The sequence below is a fragment of the Notolabrus celidotus genome, chromosome 1 (genome assembly GCF_009762535.1).
Source record: "Notolabrus celidotus isolate fNotCel1 chromosome 1, fNotCel1.pri, whole genome shotgun sequence".
In the NCBI taxonomy this organism is placed as follows: domain Eukaryota; kingdom Metazoa; phylum Chordata; class Actinopteri; order Labriformes; family Labridae; genus Notolabrus; species Notolabrus celidotus.
In genome coordinates this window covers 30218184-30242424 of record NC_048272.1, presented here as the reverse complement: position 1 = coordinate 30242424, position 24241 = coordinate 30218184, and the positions used below count along the sequence as shown (strand labels likewise).

At 42.0% G+C, this 24241-nt stretch overlaps 1 protein-coding gene across 1 annotated transcript in view; it reads right to left on the bottom strand.

The window, feature by feature from the left end:
* LOC117814178 (metabotropic glutamate receptor 7) overlaps positions 1-24241 on the bottom strand; it is a 353505-nt gene that overhangs the window by 218766 nt on the left and 110498 nt on the right. The window contains exon 2 of the mRNA XM_034685360.1: positions 18677-18893. Within this exon, the coding sequence (XP_034541251.1) occupies positions 18677-18893 (217 nt within the window). The remainder of the gene's footprint in view (positions 1-18676; positions 18894-24241) is intronic.

The following is a 24241-nucleotide window of genomic DNA, read 5'->3' as shown; positions in this document are numbered from 1 at the left end:
TTAAGTCTTCCTGACCCATTAAAGTCACTAACCATGGACCTTTCTAGTCCCTGAGCTCCCTTGTCTCGTAGGTTTCTCTGGATCTCTGCCGTAGACAGCCTGTTGCTGTAAATGTGCCAGACTCCAGCTGAGACAACTACTACTAGCCATCTCACCACTATCATCTCTCTCTTCTTCTCCGTCTATCCCTCTCTCCATTCAGTCATCTGTAGAGAACCAGGAGCACCTCAGAGTTTGTAGTTTTAAATCGCGTTAATGTATCATCAAACTTTGGTGCTGTTTGTTGTTTTTCTGTACGTTCTTCTGCTACCAAAGTTTTTGGCATGCAGCAAGTTTTGGTACGAGTTCATGTGGAACCTCATTTAGACGTGAGGAGTGTGAAATCCGAACATCCCTCAGACCCTCTGGGAGCTCTCTGACAGCTGAAATGAAGCGCTCAGCTGATGTCTGAAGATGCGACAGCTCTCTGGACGACTCCTCCTCACTTTTCTGCAGTTTACACTTTAACTTCATTTTGTCGGAGAGTCACAGTTTTCCACTCTGATGAGGCTCAAACATCCATCTCACCATTTCACAGGAAGCCAGGCGGGGAAATAGTTCCTCAAAATCAGTCTAATCATGCCAGCTAACATCTCCTCCAAGCAGAGATGCATTATGGGTAGAGAGGGCAGTTAACAGTTTGTTGTGTGTGTGTGTGTGTGTGTGTGTGTGTGTGTGTGTGTGTGTGTGTGTGTGTGTGTGTGTGTGTGTGTGTTGGGGTGATGGATGGACTAATGTGTGTGTTATGACTGCACAGTCAATGTGAATATGAGCTGATAAATGAAGTTTAACTGAGGTTTTACGATTACAGCACGTCTGCAGCTGAGGGTTCAAGAACACTGAAATGACATATTTCTGATGTTTGCCTCGATGAACACAGACCTCCTCGCTGCGTTGTTTGCATCATCCTGTCTAAACTTATATAACATTTAATTTTTAACAACACAAGCATTATGCTCTGTAACAGAACGCCGGGGCTTCTGTGTTTTGCATAATCACATCAACAGCGTTCATACATCACGTGTGACATCACGTAAACAAGCAGGTGGCAGGGGTTGATCTCGCCTCAGGAAATTAATGTTTGCATAATCCTAAATAATTTTGCCGAATATAAAATCTGTATGAGTTGGAGCGTATGAAGAATCAGAGGATTTCAATATATTCTCCGGAAATTACATCAAAGCTAAAAAAAACAATGTCGTCACGTTTTTTATTTCACAGGTCAAACTGCCTTTACACTGATCAAAGACAGGAACATATTTCAAAAACATGAACCCGAAAGAGCTCAGATCACCTTTATTGTTGTTGTTATTTTGGAAAATCTGTTGAAAGACTTAAAGACTTAAAGTCACGGTAAGGAGTTTTTAACTGATGTTGAAACAGTCTCACACTGAAGCCTCTTCATAATCTGCATTATCACTCTGAAAAATAATTTTGTTCCTGTGACCTAAACTTGACATTTAAAAAACATGTAAACATATTAGTCTGACTGAAATCGCACCAATTTTAATTTCTCAAAGTCAAACTGCAAAACCTCGATAATGCAGTTAGGGACCGATTTTCTTTTTGCATGTTAACACCTCAAAGGGACCCCAAACTGGACTAGGCATTCTGAGCATGCTCCATTTGCATGCTCCACAGTTTGCATGCTCCAGATTTTGCACGTTCCGGAGATTACTCGCTCCGCAGTTTGCATCCTCCAGATTTTGCACCCTCAACAGTTTGTAGACTCCACTGTTTGCATCCTCAAGAATTTGCAACCTCCACAGTTTGAACTCTCAAGACTCTTCACCCTCAAGAGTTTGAACTCTCAATATTTTGCACCCTCCAGAGTGTGCACGATCCAGGGTTTGCACACTCAAGAGTTTACACCCTCAAGAGTGTGCACGCTCCAGAGTTTGAACACTCAAGTGTTTGTAGGCTCAAGAGTTTGCTTGCTCCAGAGCATTCACGCTCCAGAGTTTGCACCCTCCAGAGTGTACATGCTCTAGAGTTTGCACCCTCAAGAGTTTAAATAGTCCAGTGTGCACCCTCCAGAGTGTGCACGCTCCACAGTTGGCACCCTCCATAGTCTTCAGAGAAGTTGTCAAGCAGCATTCATTCATCTGCTACAACAACTTATGAGACTCATCTTGACCACTGAGGGTGAGGGTGTTCATGAGAAATGTAGTCTGTATCCTGGAGAAACACTACCAACTTCATCCAGAGGAGGCGCCAGTATTCCTGAGATTTCAAACCTCAGTTATTTTCCTTCAGCGGAGGTCAGGATTTCTGAAGGTTTAAAATCCTTCTGCTGTCCTACATATCTTCACGTGTAACTGCATTCATCGTCGACCACACAGAGTCTGAATGAGCTGAGCAGGACAACACATACCGTACACCTCTAAACAGGAAATGTTTGTGCCATGAAAAGCTGTGTATTATGTGACTTTATCCCGGTTCCAGTCTTTTGACTTCATTTTAAGCTCCTTAGCTTATCTGAAGGAAGGCACACAGGCTGATCTGAGAGGATGTTGTCTGCTCTTATCTTTCATCCGTGGCCTCGGGACACGAAAGGATGCATGACGACTGCGGAGGAGCATCTCCTTCACGTTGGCCCATAACCGTCCACGGAGGATAGATGAAGTGGGATAAACAAAGAGAGAGAGAGAGAGAGAGAGAGAGAGAGAGAGAGAGAGAGAGAGAGAGAGAGTGCCTCTGGAAGCAGAATCACTCATTGAATTACTATGATTCATGAAAACGTCCAGTAGGATCTCACTGGTCCAGGTTTCAAATGTAGCATCACTGTCAGAGGAATCCACGCAAGAATAATGACGCCACATAACACCACCTGTTTCTGTTCAAGAGAAGGCGCCCTCTGGTGGTTGAATGAAGTATGACTTGTTCCTTTCAGAAACGGGAAAGGGGCAGATTGACCTTCACTTCTATATTTAACCCTTTGATGTACCCTTTCTTGTCTGCTTTATATCACACTATCTCTCAGGGATTCATAAAGCAGCTAAAATTCATTACCCATGATGCACTGCATGATGCTTGTGTCCTTCCATGATGCTATCTTGTCTGTTTTTGTCAGAGTTGGTTTGAAGTCTTCATTTTATTATTGTGTCCATTAATTCATTGGTCCATAACCAGGATCAGAGGGCACAGCACGCCTGTTCACTGTCCAAAAGAAAGAAGAGGAAGATGCTCACTGATTCCAGAGACAGTCTTGTCTTCTTTTCCATTCATTAGAGGTCAAATGAGCATCTCAGTTAAAGGGCCATTCCACTTTTTGCTTAACAGAATGTCTCAATATTTCAGACTCTTCATGCGCGATGTCAAGAAGCATCAAGGGCCTGTGTAAAAAATGCTGATGGGAATCGTGTCAGAGCATTAATAATAATAATAATAATAATAATACATTTTATTTATAAAAGCGCTTTAAAAGGTTCTCCAAGCGCTTTACATGAAAATACAATTTTACAATAGGAAGCAAAAGGAGAACAGTGAAGAAAGCAAATAAAAGCAAGGCAGCAAAATAAAACAAAACAAGAAAAAAAATCAATCAATTATAGTTTAAAAGCCTTTGTAAATAGGTGTGTTTTGAGTCCGGATTTGAATTTGGTGAGTGAGGGAGAGAATCTGGGGTGTTGGGGGAGAGAGTTCCAGAGGGTGGGGGCAGCGACAGAGAAGGCCCTGTCCCCCCAGGTTCGGTGCTTGGGTTTGGTGAGAGGGGTGAGGAGGTTGGCGTTGGTGGAGCGGAGGTTGCGGGAGGGATTATATGGCTGCAGAAGGTCGGTGAGGTAGGAGGGAGCTAGGTTATGGAGGGCTTTATAGGTGATGAGTAGGATCTTGTACTGTATTCTGAAGGGGATGGGAAGCCAATGGAGGTTCTGGAGGACTGGGGTGATGTGGTCTCTGGAGCGGGTATGAGTGAGGAGGCGTGCAGCTGAGTTTTGTATGTATTGTAATTTGTTGAGGAGGGTGTTGGGTGTACCGTAGAGGATGCTATTGCAGTAATCGAGTCTTGAGGTGATGAAGGCGTGGATGAGAGTTTCAGCAGCTGTGAAGGAGAGGGAGGGGCGGAGACGGGCGATGTTTTTGAGGTGGAAGAAAGCAGTTTTTGAAATATTGTTAATGTGTTGTTGAAAGTTAAGTGACTGATCAAAAATGATACCAAGGTTACGGATGTGGGTGGATGCTGAAACAGTGGATTTATCAATAGTGAGTGAGAAGTCTGGGCAGGTGGAAGTGAGGGATTTTGGGCCTATGATGAGAATTTCGGATTTGTTACAATTGAGTTTGAGAAAGTTTGTTTGCATCCAGGAGTTTATTTCAGTGAGGCAGTTTGTGAGGGTGGTGTGGGAATCAGCGGTGATGGATGTGGTTGAAATGTAAAGCTGGATGTCGTCGGCATAACAGTGGAAATGGAGGCCGTGGCGGCGTATGATGTGACCAAGAGGGAGCATGTAGATGATGAAGAGGAGGGGACCAAGCACTGAACCCTGGGGGACACCATGAGAGAGGGGGGCTGTGCGTGACTTGAGGTTGTTGATGCTGATAAACTGATGGCGGTCAGAGAGGTAGGATTTGAACCAGGAGAGGGCAGTGCCAGTGATACCGAGGGAAGATTGAAGGCGGGTGAGGAGGATGGAGTGATTGAGGGTGTCGAAAGCTGCACTAATGTCCAGGAGGAGGAGGATGCTGAGGGAGTTGTTATCGGATGAGAGGAGGAGGTCGTTGGTGATTTTGAGAAGGGCTGTTTCTGTGCTGTGATGAGTTCTGAATCCGGATTGAAATGGTTCGTACAGTTGATTGGAGTGAAGATAGGCTTTGAGCTGGGTGGCGACAGTGCGTTCGAGGATCTTTGACAGGAACGGGAGGTTGGAGATGGGGCGGAAATTGTTGGGGCTGTTCTGGTCGAGTCCTGGTTTTTTGAGGATGGGTGTGACAGAGGCGAGTTTGAGGGCGGGAGGGACAGAACCAGTGGACAGGGAGGAGTTGATTATGGAGAGGATAAGGGGTCGAAGGGCAGGGAGACAAGCTTTGGTCAGTGAGGAGGGGAGGGGGTCCAGGATGCAGGTTGATGTCTTCATGCCGGAGAGTGATTTATTGAGATCCAGGGGGGAGATTTGGCAAAACTGAGAGAGAGACTGGGTTGTTAGGGGGGGGCTGATGGGAGTGTGGCTATGGGTGGGGAGGGCAGAAGTAAGCAGTTCGGTGTGGATGTTTTCGTTTTTTTCTTGAAAGAATGACAGGAAAGAGTTGCATTTGTCTGTTGTGAATGAGTAGGAGAGATTGTCCATGGGTTTGAGAAGCTTGTTTATTGTTGAGAACAGGTGCTTTGGGTTGGTAGAGCTGGAGTGGATGAGGTTGGAGTAGTAAGTGGACCGGGCGGTATGGAGGGCGTCATTGTATTGGTGGAGAAAGTCTTTGTATGCCAGGGTGTGTACGGTGAGGGATGTTCGTCTGGCGAGGCGTTCGAGTTGGCGTTTCTTTGATTTCATCTGACGGAGTTCGGGGGTGTACCAGGGGGCAGAGTGGGTGAAGGAAACAGATCGGGTTTTCAGAGGGGCAAGCTGATCGAGGCAGGAGGAGAGTGTATCATTGTAGAGGTTGACCAGGTCAGAGGGGGAGAGGTTTGAGGGAGGGTGAGTGGATAATTTTATTGTGAGGCAGGCTGACAGGGAAGAGGGACAGATGGACTTGATGTTGCGGTAGGTAATGGTGCGCTTCTGTTTGGGTTGAGCGATGGGGGTGGCTAGGTCAATGAGGATGGCTAGGTGGTCAGAGATGTTGAGGTCGGAGCTGGAGATGTGATTGATGGTGATGCCAGTGGAGCAGACCAGGTCCAAAGTGTGTCCATGGTTATGGGTGGGGAAGTTGACGTGTTGGGTGAAGTTAAAACATTGCAGAATGTCCAGAAATTCTCTTGCGGTTTTGCAGTGGGTGGAGTCAATGTGTAGGTTGAAGTCTCCAAGGAGGAGGATGGAGGGTGAGACGGCGCAGAGTTGGGTGAGGAATTCAGAGATGTCAGAGAGAAAAGATGGGTTATGTTTGGGAGGGCGGTAGATTATTGCAATGATTAGGGGTTTTGGACCAGAGAGTTTAAATGACAGATGTTCAAATGATGGTGGAGAAAGGATAGTGGTGAGGGATGTTTTTGATTGTTGGCGGAGGACAGCAGCTATTCCACCGTGACAGCTATAGACTTGGAAATTGTACCTCAAAAACACGTGTGTTAACTTCCACCTCTGTACTGACCTCCTTGATAAACTTGGTATCAGAAGCCCCGCCCCTTCTTGATTCTGATTGGTCAGTGATTTCAAAGTGACATTGATGAATGCGGAGGTACGCGAGAAAAAAATCTGCAGACACTGAGGACGCTAGAATAGAAAATAAGCTCTGCCAGTGCAAAAAACAGCGTTAGTGGGCACTGCACCTTACTCTCTGAGGTCTTCATAGTCTGAACATTGCAAACGAAAATGGGATTTAGTTTCCACTTCATCCATATTCATATTTCTTCTGGGATATTTTTGCATCGACCGGCCTCGACAGCCAGAGGAAGAACACCTGTACAATGAAGGATCTTTGGCTTCTAGATAAACAATATGTTACAGATTATCTAGGGATGAAACTTGGCTTGATCTGCACGGATCTCCTGAGTTTAGGTTTCGACAGAACTTTTCTTCAAACTTCAGCGGGAGCTTATTTTTTAAAGAGGTAACATCTAACACATCAATATGGAGAGTAAAAAGAAGACAACAGAAAGAGGGGACGGACTGACACAGGGTTTGTGCGGAGGTTTGTTGTTTGTGTGACACACTAAAGAAGTTTGTTCAGTAGCCTTTCAGATGATACTGATACTGGCTGCACGATGCATACGCCAACAAGTGAAGAGGGGGAGTAAAACCAAGGCGACCCCATCAAAGCCTGTTTTAAAGAACCACTTTCTACAGCAGAAACAAACACGTTGGAAGTCAAAATGTACCAACAAACAAAAGCCGATATACAGTTTATTTTATCAGTAGCTAAAGGGTACCATGATACAGACAATAAAATTATATCAAGATGCTAAATATTACCCAGATACAAACCCCAAAATACCTCACAGCGTATGCTAAAGGAAACCTTGCAAGAAAAGCAAAACCCTCTGATAGGCTCTAAGCATATGTTAAAGGGTACCACGATACAGGTGCTATAATAACCTTTAAAAAGATGCTTTATTGGATCTACATTCAAATCCTAAAATATCTATACTATAGAAGGTGGGGAACCTTTATGTTGCCAAGGGTATCTTAATGCTGAGGTGAAAAAGATGCTTCTATAAACTACCCTCAAGGGTAAATTGACAGATACTGGAGAATCGTTAACTAATGCTAAGGCGAGCACTTAAATACCTCTGTACAGCAGGTGAAGGGTAACTTGTAATCAATGTAGGAAAACATTAAAATAGAAGATTAAGGGTACCATGAAACAGACAACTGATGAAGGTTAGGTGGCTACAAAACACAATTTGGGTCTCTATAGTTCACCCGTTTCTAGAGTAATCCAGAGTCAGCTGGAGTCGGTATTTTCAATATGGTGCCCACCTTCTTTCGGCTTCATAACTTCTGCAAAAACATGTCAGTTACGTGACTGAAACTCACAGAAACTGGGAGCTGCTGGTCTACCCTGTCCATCAGTGGCTTACTTTTCTGTTTTATGTTGTGCACATGATAACACACTTCAACTTCAACACCAGGACGAGGTCGGCCTTTTGGATAACAGTGGCACATGTGCATTGATGCTGGTTGATGTGCAATATTCTTTAAATTAAATATATGGATATAAAGTTTAAATAAGCTACCCAGTGTAAAACATATCATGCAGAAAACAGTTTGTCTTGAAGACGTCCTGACTGTGAGCTGCAGACTGACGCTTCACACATGAAGAGCAGGACTCTAATGTTCTTGATTTACGGTTGAAACCATTCAAATTTTAGATCTTACCGTACTGAGACCCAGCCTTCTTCTTGGTTTGCTGCTGAGCTGGAATCAGAGGCGTGATGAATCAGAGCGGCTGTGAGTCACTGACTGAGTCATTACCTACACAGACTTCACTCTCCGTCTCTTAATGACCTGCGACTCGGCTGACGGCTCCGTAGGCAGCCTTCTGTGATAGTCGTCATTAACAGAGCGAGTGACTGACACGTCTAACTACTTCTAATATATTAGCTTTAGATTGCAGAGATGAGAGGGATGAACATGAGGAAGCAGCTGAGTGATTGGAGCTCGTGTTAACGAGTCTCTTCACTTCCTGTCTGATGTGTAGAATCAGAATTGCTGCTTGTAATGAACCTCAGTTTATAACTTCATGTACAGCATGACTCACAGCCCAGATTACTGGATCAGGTCTCTGCAGAGCTCTGGGATCAGCTGCTCATATCAGCACTGCAAGAGTCACAGCTTTTTGTTTGTTTATTGTGTGTTTATAACAATATGACAGCTGTTCTCATTTACTGTTAAGTTAACACAACTTAACTCTTAAATTCTGGAATCATGACTCAGTTTAGTGGCGTACCATTCCCAGAAAGAGGATGGGTCAGATGGGTTCGGTTGTTAAACATTTTAATTGAGCTACCCGTCATTCCATGCAAGAAAAGCTAAAAAAAACTCTGATAGGCTCTCAACGGATGTCAAAGGGTACCTTGATCTAGACCTTAAAATACATGAAAACATGCTTAAAGGAATCTAGTCACAAAACTTAAAAACCTGTCAAACAGACTCTAAAGGATACCTTGATACCAACACAAAATCATGATTAAGTCAAATTGTACCCACAAAGAAAAGCAGATATTAAGTATATTTGTCAGTAGCTAATGGGCACTGTGATAACCTTTACAACCTTTCTAAAAGACTCTAACTGACCCAAAACATGAATAAGTCAATAAGTATTCCCAGAAACAACAGCAGGTATACAGTTTATATTTTATCAGTAGTTAAAGGGTACCATGATACATACACTAAAATACAGACACTACGTAGGATACAAAGCCTTAAATACTTAATATCAGAGTCCAAAGGAAACTTTGGCTTTTAAAAAAAAAGATACAAATTTCAGACAGACTCTTAACAGATGTCAATGGGTACCTCAATTCAGACTTTAAAATACGTAAAAAAAATGCTTAATGGAATCTTGAAACAAACTTAAAGACCTTTCTAAGAGTAACTGACACAAAAACACTTTTAACAAGACATGTTACCTATAAAACAAAACCTATACCTAAACATATCATATTTTTTATCAAGGGTACCATGATACCGAAGCTAAAATACTACCAATGATAAATGTTAGCTAGATACTAACCCTAAAATTACTAATCGGAAACGCTTAAGGAAGCCTTGTCTTGTCTAAAAAAAAGCTAAAAAACCTCTGATAGGCTCTCAAATTATATTCAAGGGTACCTCAATACATGTGCTAAATTACTTAAATTAGGAAGATGCTTGATGGGATCTTGAAACCAAAACTTAAAAAATGTCTTACAGACTCTAAAGGGTACCTTGATATTTAAAATAAAATACATTTAAGACAGATCACATGCTACCTACAAAAAAAAGCAGATAGTATATTTTATCAGTAGCTAAAGGGTACCATGATATAGACACTTAAATAGTTTCAATATGCCAAATGTTATCTCAATACAAACCCTAAGATACCTCACAGCGGATGCTAAAGGAAACCTTGCAAGAAAAGCTGAAAAACCTCTGGCAAACTCTCAACCAATGCTAAAGGGTACCTCAATACATGTGCTTAATAACCTTTAAAATGATGCTAAATTTAGTGTAAAATCAAATTATACAATAATTACATGTACTACAAAAGATGGAAAACCTTTGTTGTTAAGGGTACCTTAATTCTGAGGTGCAAAAGACGCTGTTTTAAACTACTCTCAAGGGTACTTTGACACAGATACTAGAGCATCATCAAGTTATGCTGAAGGGAACCTAGAGACAAGCTCTTTAATACCTCTGTACAGCAGTTGAAGTGTAACCTGTAACCAATGTAGGAAGACATCAAAATAGAAGATTAAGGGTACCACAAAATAGACACCTAATGCAGGTTGAAAACAGACGCAGGAGGGCACTTTAAAAAAGAGAGCTAAAGGATACCTTGAAGCATGCTGAAGGCTGCCTTGGAAGAGAAGCAGTATCATCGTCAGACAGATGCTTAACTGACTCTGAAAACAGGAGAGCCTCAGGGTACCTTAAAACAGAAACTACAACACCAAAAAAGTGACTGCTTTCAGAGATGATTCCTCTCCAGTGTTTATATAAATAACCAAACACAGCTGGATAAAAACAAATCCTTGATCTGGATGTGATGTGAAGCTGAACAAAAACCTTTAGAAACTTTAAAAAGTGACGACACTGCAGATGAAAACTCCGCTCTGAAATATTAACACGGCTTCGCCTCTGCCGCAGATATTCATCTTCTCTTTTGTTTTGAAATTACTCAACATGAAATCTGGAATTTGCTTGTGTTGTGCAACAAAAGAGGGACGCATGAAAAGGGATCAGTCAGTGTCAGTCTGATGGAGAAAAATAGCTGTTAGGTGATAATGACTGAGCGGTGTGGAGGAACAAAATAAGGAGACAGGATGGATTTGTTTGACAAAATGGAATATTTAGAGGAGAATAGACGGGCGGTTTGATGAATGGCTGCCTCGCCGCGCAGAGATAAGCTGAGAAAACATTAGTACAGGCTGTGCAGCATGAACTATATTACTGAACACGGATACCATATGTTTCCCTGACTTGACCGATCTCTCTCTGAATCGCCTCAGACTGGCAATCATTCCCGGACTAACACACCACGGTCTGACGAAGTAAAGTGAAACCACCTCTCTTTTCATTTTTAGTGTCCTCCTTTATACCTCCCTTCCCCACTCCTCCTCCTCCTCCTCACACGTAGCTCCCACTGTGATGATAAGGATGTGTCACTGTTCTGTGTTTACGGCTGCAAAAGAGGCTAATAAATGGCTGATAGGTGCCATCCAGGGACTCCCAGGTAATCAAAAAGGAAAATGATGTGCTGCATTAGCTGGTGTGTTGCTTCTAATATCTCTCCAGCCTAATGAATGTATAAATAAACACACTGAGGGGAAGGCTGTTTACTGAGAAGATGGAGGAGGATGGAGAGGCAAACAGCTGCAGAGCCAAGAAACACGACCGGAGGAGCCCTAGCAGCACACGACTAATGTCCATGTAGACAAATGTGGAGTGTGGGAGGAAGTAAACAAGCTGGCAGCGCTGTGAGGGAACATCACTTAGAACCCTTGTTTATTACTCACTGATGTATGCGATGATGTATGCAGTTATTAAGCACACGAGCAGTCAGGTGAGGTGGCAAAAAAACAAAGTCTGTGGCGGGGGTCTAGGCAGATGGATGGGTCCAATAATGCAGGACTTTCTGTTACTAAAACTACAGGGTACCATGAAACTGATGCAAAAATACTTGAAAACGCACAATTGACTTGCAAATTGGGGTTCTGTAAAACAAACACGTAGTAGTACCTTGATGTTGAGTATTGATCTTGGAACAGTTGATTAAATGAGGACCTTGAATAAGATACCATGGGGTTCCCTAAAACAGATGTGAATTGCTACCATAAAAAAGCTTTGGGGTACCATTACATGGAGGGCTAAAGGTTCCTAAAAAACAGTTGCCAAAAAGGGTACCTTGGAACGTACACCAATGGACCCATTCAAAGGTTATAATGGATAACTCAAAACAAAGTTGTGTGTACCGTGAAAGGGTACCCTGAACCAGATTTTTAATGGCACAAAGACTTATGTCTACACCTTTATACACTAAAGTGAAAAGTAACTGTTTTCTGTCACTAAAACAACAGGGTACCATGAAACAGACACAAAAAAACTGAGAGAGCACAAGTGTCTTGCAAATTGGGGTTCTGTAAAACAGACAGCAATAGTATCCTGATGTTGACCCTAAAATATCTTGGAACAGGTGCTGAATTGAACTAGAATGAGATAACACTGGGTTCGTGAAAACAGATGTTAATTGCTACAATATACAGTTATAGGGTACTTGTACACAGAGGGCTAAAGGTTCCTAAAAGCTGTTGCCAAAGGGTACCTTGGAACGTACACCAATAGACCCACTTAAAGGTAACAGTTGATACCTTCAAAAATATGTCAAAGTGTACCAAGAAATACCACAAAAGGGTACCCTAAACCCGATTTTTAGACACAAAGACTTCAATGTCATAATGTTGATTAAAGAATATGAAATATCTTAAAATAGGAAATATAGTAAGGGTAAGTGAAGGTACCTTAAAACGGAGGAAATTTGGCTACTAGCTTATTCACTCAATCCATGTCAAAGCATGATGGGAACTATTAATACAAGTTATAGAGCGATTATCCCCAAAGTAAGAAAAAAAGTCTCAGTTAAGTCTGTCTGGTGGCTCAGTATGCAGAATCCAAACAAACCCACTCACTTTGTTGTGTCAGTCAGCTGTCGGCTCTGAGCTGACTCCTCCACAGTCATTTCAGAGTATCCTAACTGTGCTTATCCAGACGATGTGAGGAGATGTTAGGACTTTCTCTTGTTTGAAGCTAGCTGTTAGCAGCTGCCATGTGTTAACATTTATAAATCGATGTCCTGCAGCTTTTTTTATGATTTATGAACGATGCTGACTTTTACTTTGGCGTCAGCATTTCTCATGTCAGAAAGCAAACAGTGAAACAGTTTGATCTCAAAGCAAACTGTAGCTGCAGGTTATGTTTTTGCCCTCCTGTGATTCTGAGCCGTGGTCTTCACTCAAACGCTCCACACTGCAAATAGCTGGGAGACGTCTCCCTTCTGCTCTCTGCTGCCAATACAGAGTTCAGGCGGTGTTAAGGGGCCCAGTTACCCCGTCAGCATTCTCACCCTCTGAAGGATGGAAAGCAAATATCTCCCAGCGTTTCTCTCCACATCCTGCTGATTCAGAGATAATAAGGGCAGCTTCCTGAGGGTTTTTGGAAGTGTGTCTGTATCCAGGACGCTGCAGAATAATAAACGCTGATCGCAAAGTGTGCAGTTTAACTTTTATTTCATGTCCAACCTCTAACTGTCCTGGGACGGAAAGTTTGATCCTTTAAATACTGCAAGTCTACTCCAGCGCTGACTCAGGTGGAAGTTTCTACGTGGGTTCCTCTCAGAAAGTGTCAGGATTTCTTTATGCTCTCATATATATTTTTAATTAAACCTGCGGAGCGCTCACTTTCTCCAATAACACAAACGTATTTGTGGCCTGACAGAGGAAATATCGACTACATAGTCTGTTCTTTATGATCTGGGATCTGAGAGAGTCCTCAGGTCATAACACAGACGACTGACACAAAAAAGTGAAAACAAGTTAATATTTCTACAGAGAGAAGAAAAACTTTGTTATAAAGGATGGAAGTTATGACTCCTGACTCTCCAGGAAAAACAAAACCGGATGTCTGGAGGACTTAAAAGCATTTACATGAACTTCCGGTTTATTTTCACAATAAAAGCCCTGGGTGACTGCACAGGCTCGGTTGATTCAGCAGAAGAGCGTCTGTCAGACTGACGACTGCAGCAGAAAACTTTAGATAAGAGGGAAACTCTCTCCCACTAATTAGTCTCCTAACACCACCTGGATAATCACTGTGTGTGTGTGTGTGTGTGTGTGTGTGTGTGTGTGTGTGTGTGTGTGTGTGTGTGTGTGTAGTCTCCTATCTCCAGAAACGCTGTCTAATTATATTAGCCGTGTATGTGTGAGCTGACATGCGGGTGTGTCTTTAGACTGATAGAAGGGCCCTCCTGCAATCAATACACAGTGGATTACCCACAAATGTGCTGATAACCTAGAAACCCCCGCACACACACACACACACACACACACACACACACACACACACACACACACACACACACACACACACACACACACAATGATCTCTATCAGATATTTATCGGCTGCATACCAAACTAAGAAGGCGTACACAGTTTTCTTGGGTAGATAACGACAGAATTAAGAGGATTTAGGAGGAGTAACAGCATGTGCACATTGACCACACTCTCATTTTAATTCACTCCTCCTGGATGTATCATTAATTTATTCATTTCAGCTCATTCTGCTGATTTATCACAGACTGATGGAAGCCTCAGCTCGGTGTTATGTCACCGTGAGTGCAGTGAGTGAACAGGTTTATACTGTATTTACTCTTTGTGTGTGATTCTGCTGATTGCTCAGATTGTGTGCGGGGTCGAAAAGTAACTTTAAAGTCAGACACTGTGCAGAGGAGAAGAATGAGGTATAGCTTTAACAAAACTCAAAGCACAGATTCAATCAGGAGTTACGGCTCTAAGCTCCCTGACGTCGCACTGAGAGAGTTGTGATATTTGCACCTGCAGAGAATCCTCTGACCATGTTTAACTATGTAAAACAGCAGGTTCAGGACGTGTTAAGGCGCCAAGCTCTCAGCCAATAACAGCTCAGGAAGTTAGGATGGTAGAATGTCAGAAAGAAGCAAGAAGCCAGTTTGCAACAATTCAAAGAGGTGCTATTGACTGAGAGTCAGTGTTCATTTTGGCAGCTATTTTAAAGTTACTCTTTAGAGGAAAATGCCTGTTAGTTTTAGTCAGATTTTAGTCAATTTTTCAGCCCTTTATACATTTACTCAACGAAGACTTAAAACATTTTAGTCTTTGATTTTTAACAAAATATTTTCTCTCTTTAAAATAAATAATTTAGTCGATCAGATGTCAGTGTCAGGGTTGTACCAAGTGTTAAAATTGTCAAAAATGTACTCTTTAAACACTTTTGCTTGTGTTATATCTTAAAGTAAATCATTACTGTATTTAGATAAGCTGTGTACTATTTAACTGTGTTGTAATAATTAGCTGTGTTTATAGATTGAATGTGTTGTATTGACTGATTATACGTTGATGAATTGTATTGAATTATAAAAAATGAAATATTAGTGTAATACATGAAAATATAAATTATTATAATTATTGTATGTGTATATATATATATATATATATATATATATATATATATATATATATATATATATATATATATATACATTCATTTATTTTTTACTCTGCTTTGGCAATAACCAAACTGTTCATGCCAATAAAGCAATCTGATCTGAACTGTGTAAAAGTTGATAAAAAAAGTGAAATAATTCAGCCTGTCCCTACTAAAAAGTAAAAAGAAAACAATTTTGATATGACCACTATGACTATGTTTAGATTATCTTGATTCAAATTAAAATGCCATGAACACAAAATACAGAGCTGGATTGCATTTTTACAACGGTCCCTGGATGTACATCCAGTGACAGGCGCACTGGACAGACAGTTGGTTCACGGTACTCTGAACTGCATCTGCACCTTTGATGACAAGGAGTTGATCCAACTTACTAAATGTGTCTGATGTATCACCAAACTGGAATAAATCAAGTTTTAGACGCAGAGCAATTTACGGTAATAGAGGCAAAAACGTCAAACGTCAAATAGTAAACAGACCTGCTGCAGGTAGTGACCAAGCTAACACTGCACCAACACACTGTCTTGTCATCGTCTGGTTAACAAAAACAAAACATACGTTTGTCAGAGGTTTTATTAGCACTGATGAACTTTAGCTCCCCATAGTCTCGTTTCCATCATGAAAAAAGAGTCATTGCCGAACATTTTTCTTTAAAATACGGTCTATGGGGGGAAATGTTCCCAACAACCAGGCTGGACCAGGTGAGAAAAATGGTGGCTCAGTAGGCAGGAGTTAGGACTCCCTACCTCCCTCCTTCTTTCCCTACCGAGCTGCTCCGTGTCTCAGCGACAGACCTGACAAATCCTGAATTCAGACATTACCAATCAGCATCCTGATGTAGTCATTCCAGCATCCTCTCAGTTTGATGATTGTCATTAAATCACTGTAACATCTGTTTATTTTGGCTTCATAGCACCGTAGTGAGACAGACTTAAGCTGAATTAATGTGACTTTTTACTGAAGATACAGTGAAACTGAGACTCAGCAGTGTCAGGTGAAGAGTACAATCACTTTTCTTGATCTTTAATTATATCTGATCTCTTTTTTGTATCATTTTTATTGTCAAACTTAATTTTTCCAACCGCTTCCTAAAAGTTACATGTTTAGATACAGTCTCAGTTTTGCAGTCTCAGCACTTTTAAAGATCTGTAGGAACTTTTAGCTCCTTTAAGAGGACTTCCTGTGGTTAGATCTCTGTGAAAACCACCTCCTGCCCTTTAACTCATAAACCCTCTTTGTTTCCCTCATTGAAAATCTCTGGTGACTTTTAATTTCACTTCACTGCAACATTGCATCAGATTTGAGGTTCCAAGTTAGGTTATAATATAGAATAATTGAGTTTTAATAAAACCTAATTTTATTTAAATTAACTCAATAAGGTGTAGTGTGGTTCTGAAATCAGTATGAAAAGTTTCCTTTTTCTATTTGCATCAATAATTCTTCTTATTTCTAAAAGTTTGTTCATTGATTTATCCGCTCATTACCTTTAAATACTCAGACCTGAAGCTGTTGCCCCAATAAAGTGCTAGCATCACTCAGAGTGACACTCTGAAGGACTGCTGTGTTATTAATTAAATCCGATTAGCAGCAGAGATCCCCGATGAAGGTTAGATCTACTTAAAACACTCTCTTCAGTTGGTCATTGTTGTGAAGTTAGAGGATCTCTGTGTGAGTCCTCTATAATCTGTTACAAACTGAAGCTCAGAAATGTCAGGGCTCAGAGCTCTGTAGATTGATCTAAATGTCAGAGAGATTAATCAAGGAGAAACCAACATCACTGGATACTCATTAATTCCTTTCAGACGTCTGTGCCTCAACACTTCATCTCTAAACGGTCTCATCTTCAAACGAATAAACTTCTCTTAGTTTAACAACGTTTTTCTGTTTCATCTTCGCTCTCATCGTCCTTTCAGAGCACAAACATCCGCAAAAGAACTGGAACTGACCCGGTGTCTTATCTTTAATCTCAGGTAATCTCAGTCTGCCTTCACACCTGCCCAAATGAAGCAGACAAAGCAGAGTATGTTTGAACTGCTCACTTCATCACAACATCACAAAGTCAAAGTTCAAAGTCACGTTCTGATTCTGGATTAGAAACCTGACTCTGCAAACCGTCTGACACCAACATCTAAGACCGGACTGTGAAAACTTTAATCTTAACGAGAGTATTGGAGTCCAAATATCTCATTATGCTTCATATAAGTCATGCTGACCTGACGAGCACAGATACAAAGCTCAATTCAAGGCATTACAAGCCTAAAATAAAAATGTCTGCCAATGCACCGAGCAAATTATCTTGATGTGTTTCTTGAAATGAGTATGATGAGTTGAGTTTTTGCAGAGCTGTGTAGAAGTCTCAAAAATAACAGCTTCTTATGTTTATGAAGTTGATGTAAATGCTTTCATTTCTGTGCCATGCAGTTTTGTGTTAGCAAAACTTGCCTTGCAGTCCATGAATAGTGAGACCAAGGAATTAATTAACTCTTCACACTCTTGTCTTCACCTTAATGCTTTGAAAAGAAACACAGGTTCAACATCTTGAGGATTATTGTGTTCAGAGAGAATAAAATAACTGCAGATAATTTGAGTCCGACTGGGATCCTATCTCTCCCCTCTCTCTCTGCCTGTCACTTACTACATCTCTTCCTGTCCCATTAAAGTTGCTAACCATAGACCTTTCCTAGAGTCCCTGAGCTCCCTTGTCTCGTAGGTTCCTCTGGATCTCTGCCGTAGACGGCCTGCTGTTTTGGACATTCCAGACTCCAGCTGCTACAACTACTACTATCAGTCTCTCCACTATCATCTCCCTCTCTCTATCGCTCTCTTCATCTCCCTCTATCCCTTTCTCCAACACGGTTTCAGCAGATGTGTGTCTAACATGGGTCTGGTTCTGCTCAAGGTTTCTGCCTGTTAAAGGAAGTTTGTCCTTGCCACTGTAACTTGCTAAATGCTGCAAAGTGCTCTGCTCATGGTGGATTAAGATGAGATCAGACTGAGTCCTGTCTCTAAAATGGGACTGGATCTTATCCTGTCTTGACATTGGGTCTCTGTTAACAATATAACGGAGTACAGTCTAGACCTGCTATGTTTGTAAATAGTCTTTATGCATATCTCAGGATTGCCGGAGCTGAGACCGAGCAGGAATAAAACGCAGCGGAGCCAGTGGAAGTTAAGACATTGACCAGAGTGAGACTCTAAAGGAAGTCTTGCTTAAAGGTGGAAAACCTAAGAAACTTATTTGGAAACACCTTAACGGAAAGCTAGTCTAATCACATCTCACTGATGGAACATCAAAAACGAGCATTAACACGAATATTTGAATAAAGGAGATTAACAAAGAAATAGAAAACCACTCATTTCTCTGAGTGTTAAATTAAGTCTTAAAGGACGACCGAACCTTAAAGAGACCTTAGTCTCTGTGTGGTGAGGACGCTGCCCTCCCAGCTCTCCCTTTTTGGTTATTAAGGTTACTGAAGGTGACAGTAAGATTGTACAAACAAGGACAGCGCCTTATGAAAACATTTCTGGTTAACATCAAAGATCAAGGGCATAATAAACCAGCAAACAAGCCTGATTCTGTCTTACCTGCTTCCCTGGAGAGCTGCATGAAGGCGTCCACCCCCTTCTCCCCGTAGCTGCCCTCAGAGGCCACGGTGGAGACGTAGTTCCAGCCCATCGTCTTCACGATGTCCACCATAGCCTGAGCCTGGAAACTGTCCGGAGGGACCACCCGAGAGAAGAAGTCGTACCGCCGGTCGTCACTCAGCTCTGGGGCGGTGGAGGCGTAGCTGATCTGAGGGATCTGCAGGAAGAGAAGGGAGGAGGAGTGAGGAGGGTAAAGGACTCTCTAAAGAAGTGACGTCAATCAAAGAAGACAGACATTGGGAAATAAATACAAGACTTTGTATGTTTCGCAGCTTTGGATGACAGATAATGTTTTTCAGAAGTCAAAACAACAAAACGGTTAACCTTTGAGTTCTGGGTCCCTGGTTTAATTTTCCGGACACCCTAGCCCAGACCTGCCCCTTTAATAAGTTAATTAAATAACATTATGAGTCAATAAGTCTTCCCGCCAACACAACAATTGAACCACCAAAGAGCAGTCTTTCCAGCTGGTACATGAGATGTTCTGGGAGACAATGTTTCTCTGGGAACTCCACCTGGAACTTCATGATCAGCTGTCCCTTTTCATAAGGCTCCTTGTAAACTGGCATGCCCTCACTCTGAACACATTTGATGTCACCATGCTTGATTACTTTTTTTAATTGAGCTTTATCATGTGGTCATGTGACCGTGTCTGCAAAGGAACCCCATTCATCAGCACGTATTCAGAGTAGCAGCAGGTTTTTGAGCCAAAGAACATCACAGAAGTCCTGCAACTTATTTGAAATTTGAAATATCTGCTTCATCAACATAGATCCATAAACGACACAAAAAAAAAGGAAAACTCAGTTAAAGTGTCTCCTAGCCAACCAACAAAATCACTTCCCCTATGAAACCAAAGCTCCTGATACAACAGAGAGCGAGGTCTACACCTGATCTGTACAGAAAGTGGCGTCACAAGATAACTTTGTCATAAACTGATGATTTGATTGATTTACAAATATCTCCTGGTTGCAACGAGCATGGGTTCAGTGATAACTTATATTAAGCTATCAATCATGAGGAGTCTTTGTGTTCAGGGGTTTTAAAGAACAAATAACTTATCATCAGGTTAATCAAGCTGGAGTTCATTTCTGTTCATCTTTATTTGAAATGAACACAGGACCCTTCCCCATCCAGAGTCTAACTTGTGGTCCATTAGAGACTTCAAGCTTCCCGTTTACTGTTGTCACCATGGCTGCGTTTGTTGTGCTCCCTTCTTCAGTCAGCTTGCTTCCTGATTAGCTATTGTTTGGTTCCCTGAGGCGATCCACAGAGAGGTTCAGGCATCCTCGAGGTTCCCCACACAGCAGGGTATCTGATCATAAATATTGAACACATCTAATATTTACGATATCTGATAAGTGCAACCATGATCATCCTCCAAGCAGGTAAGGGGGAGTAAAACCACTCTAACGCTGCAGGAAAATCTGACGGGATAATCTCTACAAGTTTAAAGAAATATAAACTTTCCAGACTTTTGTCGGCACGGGGGAATCAGGCCCCAAATCAGGCTGATCATCTTACAGTTTGTACCCCTCATTAAGAAGACATTTCTTCTTAAACCCTCACATGTAGTTTTAAATAAGTTGGATTTAAAATCCAGTTTGAGTAAGAGTCAGTTTTCCTGAAGTCTCTGTCAGTGTGTGAAGGCGGAGGATGCAGGTTCTCCGTGTTTGCTATATGATGAGTTAGACTCAGGAAAGAGTAAAGGTGTTCTCTGTAATTACACAAAGTGTGTGAGAGGTCAGGGATTATCTGATCCTGTGCGTCTGTGTCTGCACTAATGGTCAGTAAAAATTAAATTTGGTCCCTCAGGAGAACCTCGGAGAAACTCTTAAAGGTGTAAATCCCGCCGCTGGATATTTCTTCCAATTAGCCTTTGATCCTCGGGGAGCAGAGACGCACTCACACTCACATCATGTCCAGGTTAAAAGTTTGAAGTGTGTAGAGCCGACAAGCTGCTGTCTGTGCAGAAGGTTAAACACTCACACGGCGTTACACACACGGCTCATTATTTTAGTTTTTACTCAGAGAATGAAAACGTCTAAGGGGAAATTGGATTTTAAAAATACCATTTACAGCACAAACAATTTTTTTCTTTAACTGAGAGACTCTAACACATAATCAGCAGCTCATTTTCACTCTGTTTGTCTTCAGCCTTTTTTAACCAGAGGACTTTCTGTGCTGCAAACATTACAACAGGACCACGTTTACTATAAAGAGGTTTCTACTGCACAGAGACGTTAAAGATACTCCGAAACCACCAACAGACTCTAAACTATTCAGTCAGACAACAAACTCATCGCTCATCATGTGGAAATCCAAGGAAACCTTTGGAGTTTAGATTTTTAACTCTCCTCTACTTGCGTCTTTACAATAACTTTACATTAAATGAACTTGTGTGAATGATTTTATTTGTGCTTGATGTGAACGCCCCGTTGGAGTTTTTTATAATGGAATACTCCACAAAACAAGCTTACGGTTAGGTAATTTTAAGAGTTCTACATAATTTGATTTTTTGTCCTTGTTGCCTTAATTTCACCAACAAATAAAGCCATTAAGTTCCACCTAGCTTCACGGTTCTTCTACACCAGCAGACTCTGCTCTGTGTGTTTACTCAGCCCATAAATCAGGTCTGTATAAACGTGAGGAAACCTGACTTCTGTCCACACGTCCACAGATCACTGAGTCGAGTCCAGACAGTGTTTTATCTTCCAAAGGCAGCCGTGTTGCAGGTTGCTACCGCCGACCAAGGGTGTCCCGGTGGGTAAAAGCCATTAGAGATGACCTCTTACTCCGTCATCATGTTGTCTGTGACATCTTTCTCTCTTGCAGAGTGCACACTTCAAGGCAGTCAGGCCCTTCCAACAAAAGTAGACAGTCTTGTTTTTTGGAAGCTCTCCTTTGTCTGGTCATTTCAGTGCAACGTCAGCTGCTTCACCTGCTGCTGCCACGTCTGCTGCACCCCCTCCCATGTGGGAGTGTATGTGTGCTTGGTACAGGTCTGCAGATGCGACCAACGGTGTGACCAACGGTGCAACCTGATTAGTATGAGGAGGGAGCAGTGTTGCCAACTCCTCAGTGAGGAAAGTAGCTATTGGCCTACAGCAAATCAAAGTAAAATGAGATATTTTTCAACCATAACATTTTAAACATTTTTATTGTATACAATCTACATTAACAATCTAAATGGACAAAAAAGAGACAGTAGACAGGATCAGCCAGCGGTGTCTTCATACATGCGTGATACATTTGCAGTCTGAATGCTCAGGGAGGAACGCCTCCGGCTCTGAATGCAGCTAGGAGGGACTCACAGCAGCCTCCACTGCTTATTGAGAAGAGTTAGAACGCTACATGCGTTCACGTTAGTCTCAAAAAGTCCCCATTAACACCAGAAAAATTCGCAAGATTTGTTGCTAGTCTCTTTTTTGAAAAAGAGTCCCTAGAGGGGTCTGAAAACTTGCTAAATATAGCGACAAAGTCGCTAAGTTGGCAACACTGGGAGGGAGAGAACATCCTACGAAGCAATTCACAAGCCTTGCTGTATGTTCAGTCAGGAGCTGCTCCATTTGAAACATAAACAAATTCGTATCCATGCCTTTGCTTGAGTACTCAAAGCTGCAAAGGGGGCCAGGTACAGTTTGGTTTTATCTCCACCAGCACATGAAAGGTTCTTGAGTTGCTTTGACATACGAGGTACAGGGTGCTGTTTTCTATGTTTTGGTTTGAGTTGTTAGTTAGGTTTTATTTTCATTAATATGCACTGATCAGAAAATTAGATCCCTGAACTCTAGTTTAGACTCCTCCTTCTGTTTGCCTTATTTTGTAGACTTTCAGTTCTTCCTCTTTGTTTTGTTGCTCAATCTTCTCCTTGTTGGAAGCAAATTTTCCTTCAAACCTTTTCCAGCTGGTTTACGTTGCTTCCCTTCCCTCAAGAGCTGGATCGTAACACCTCAAATCAGCTACAGACCGAGGAGATGTTATGACGTCTAAGCAGACAACGCTCTCTGCTGTTTGAACAGTAGATCAATACTCAGTTTTCATCTCACCAAACAGGCCCTAATGTGCTCTGGTTTTCTGAAACATAAAGTATTGTTTCATCTCTAACTTTAACCCTTATTCCAGATGAACTCTGTAGCTTCAAACATCTTCAGTCCTGACGCCTGATGTTGACACAGAGCGAGCAGAGCAATGTGAAAGAGTCTCACGTTCACGAGGAACGCTGCAGACGCTCTCAGAGCCGCAGGTCGGCTCCACATGAGCTTCTCCTCTGTCCTTGAAATGCAGCTGAAACGTATTTAAGCTTTTATGGCTCCTGACTCAACATGTCACAAAGGACACCTCATCTGGCCTGCAGGGAGGGATGCTGCATCACGACCTCACTCACACACACACGCACACAAACACACACACACACACACCTACACCTACACACATACGCAAAACTCAACCTTGCACAGACACAAATACGCAAAACTCAACCTTGCACAGACACAAACACACAGAGGAGCGCAAAATGAGCAGCACATGTACACACAACACTGAGTCTACATCCTGCTGCACAAACTGGAGCTCAGAGAAGAGCATGCAAACACATGAATATGCAGATGTGACATACACACACAGATCCACCCACAAACACACACACACACACATACACTCAAACACACTGTTGTTGTCGTTTTTCGCAGAATTTTGGGTGGAGGCCTGCAGCAGGAAAACAGAAACACCGCAGGGATCCTAAAACACCTTCAACATGCTACACACACACACACACACACACACAAACGCATGCACAGCATTTGTCATTATATCATCGGATCTCCAGATGAGAGAGGGGACGAGGACATGAAGCAAAGATTTCATAATCTGAACATATAACTCATTCTCCTTCTGCAGACGACGACATTTCAATCCAAGAAGCCTTTTCTTCATAACACTACGAAGGAGAAGTCTGAAGATGGACAAATTAAAAAACTAATGTCTGGAAAACATAAACCAGAAGTTCATTCATCCAAACAAACTTTAGGAGAAAATACTCATGGGGAAACCACCCCCAAACTGAGATTTAAATCCTGACTAGCCGAATAGTCTAAAGGTACGAATAAACAACTTAAACAAGGTTTAACAAAGTCTTCAGGTAGGCTAAACAATGTCAAATTGGTTTGCAGTGAGGCTCAAGATAGCTCATAGTGCCCTGTTACCCCTTTAGAACACTACCCTCCCAGCATGCAGGCCTGCTTGTCGTACTTAAAGTTTCTAAAAGTAGTATGGGAGGTAGAGCCATCAGTTATTGGGCCCCTCTCCTTTGGACTCATCCACAAATCAGGGTCCGGGAGGCAGACACCCTCTCTACTTTTCAGAGTAGGCTTCAAAATGTCCTTTTTGATAAAACTTATTTTTAGAGCTGGCTCAGGCTTGGTCCAGCTCTTAGTTATTCTGTTATAGGCTTAGACTGCCAGGGGCAATTGACACAATGGGATCCTGTCTTTCCCTCTCTCTCCT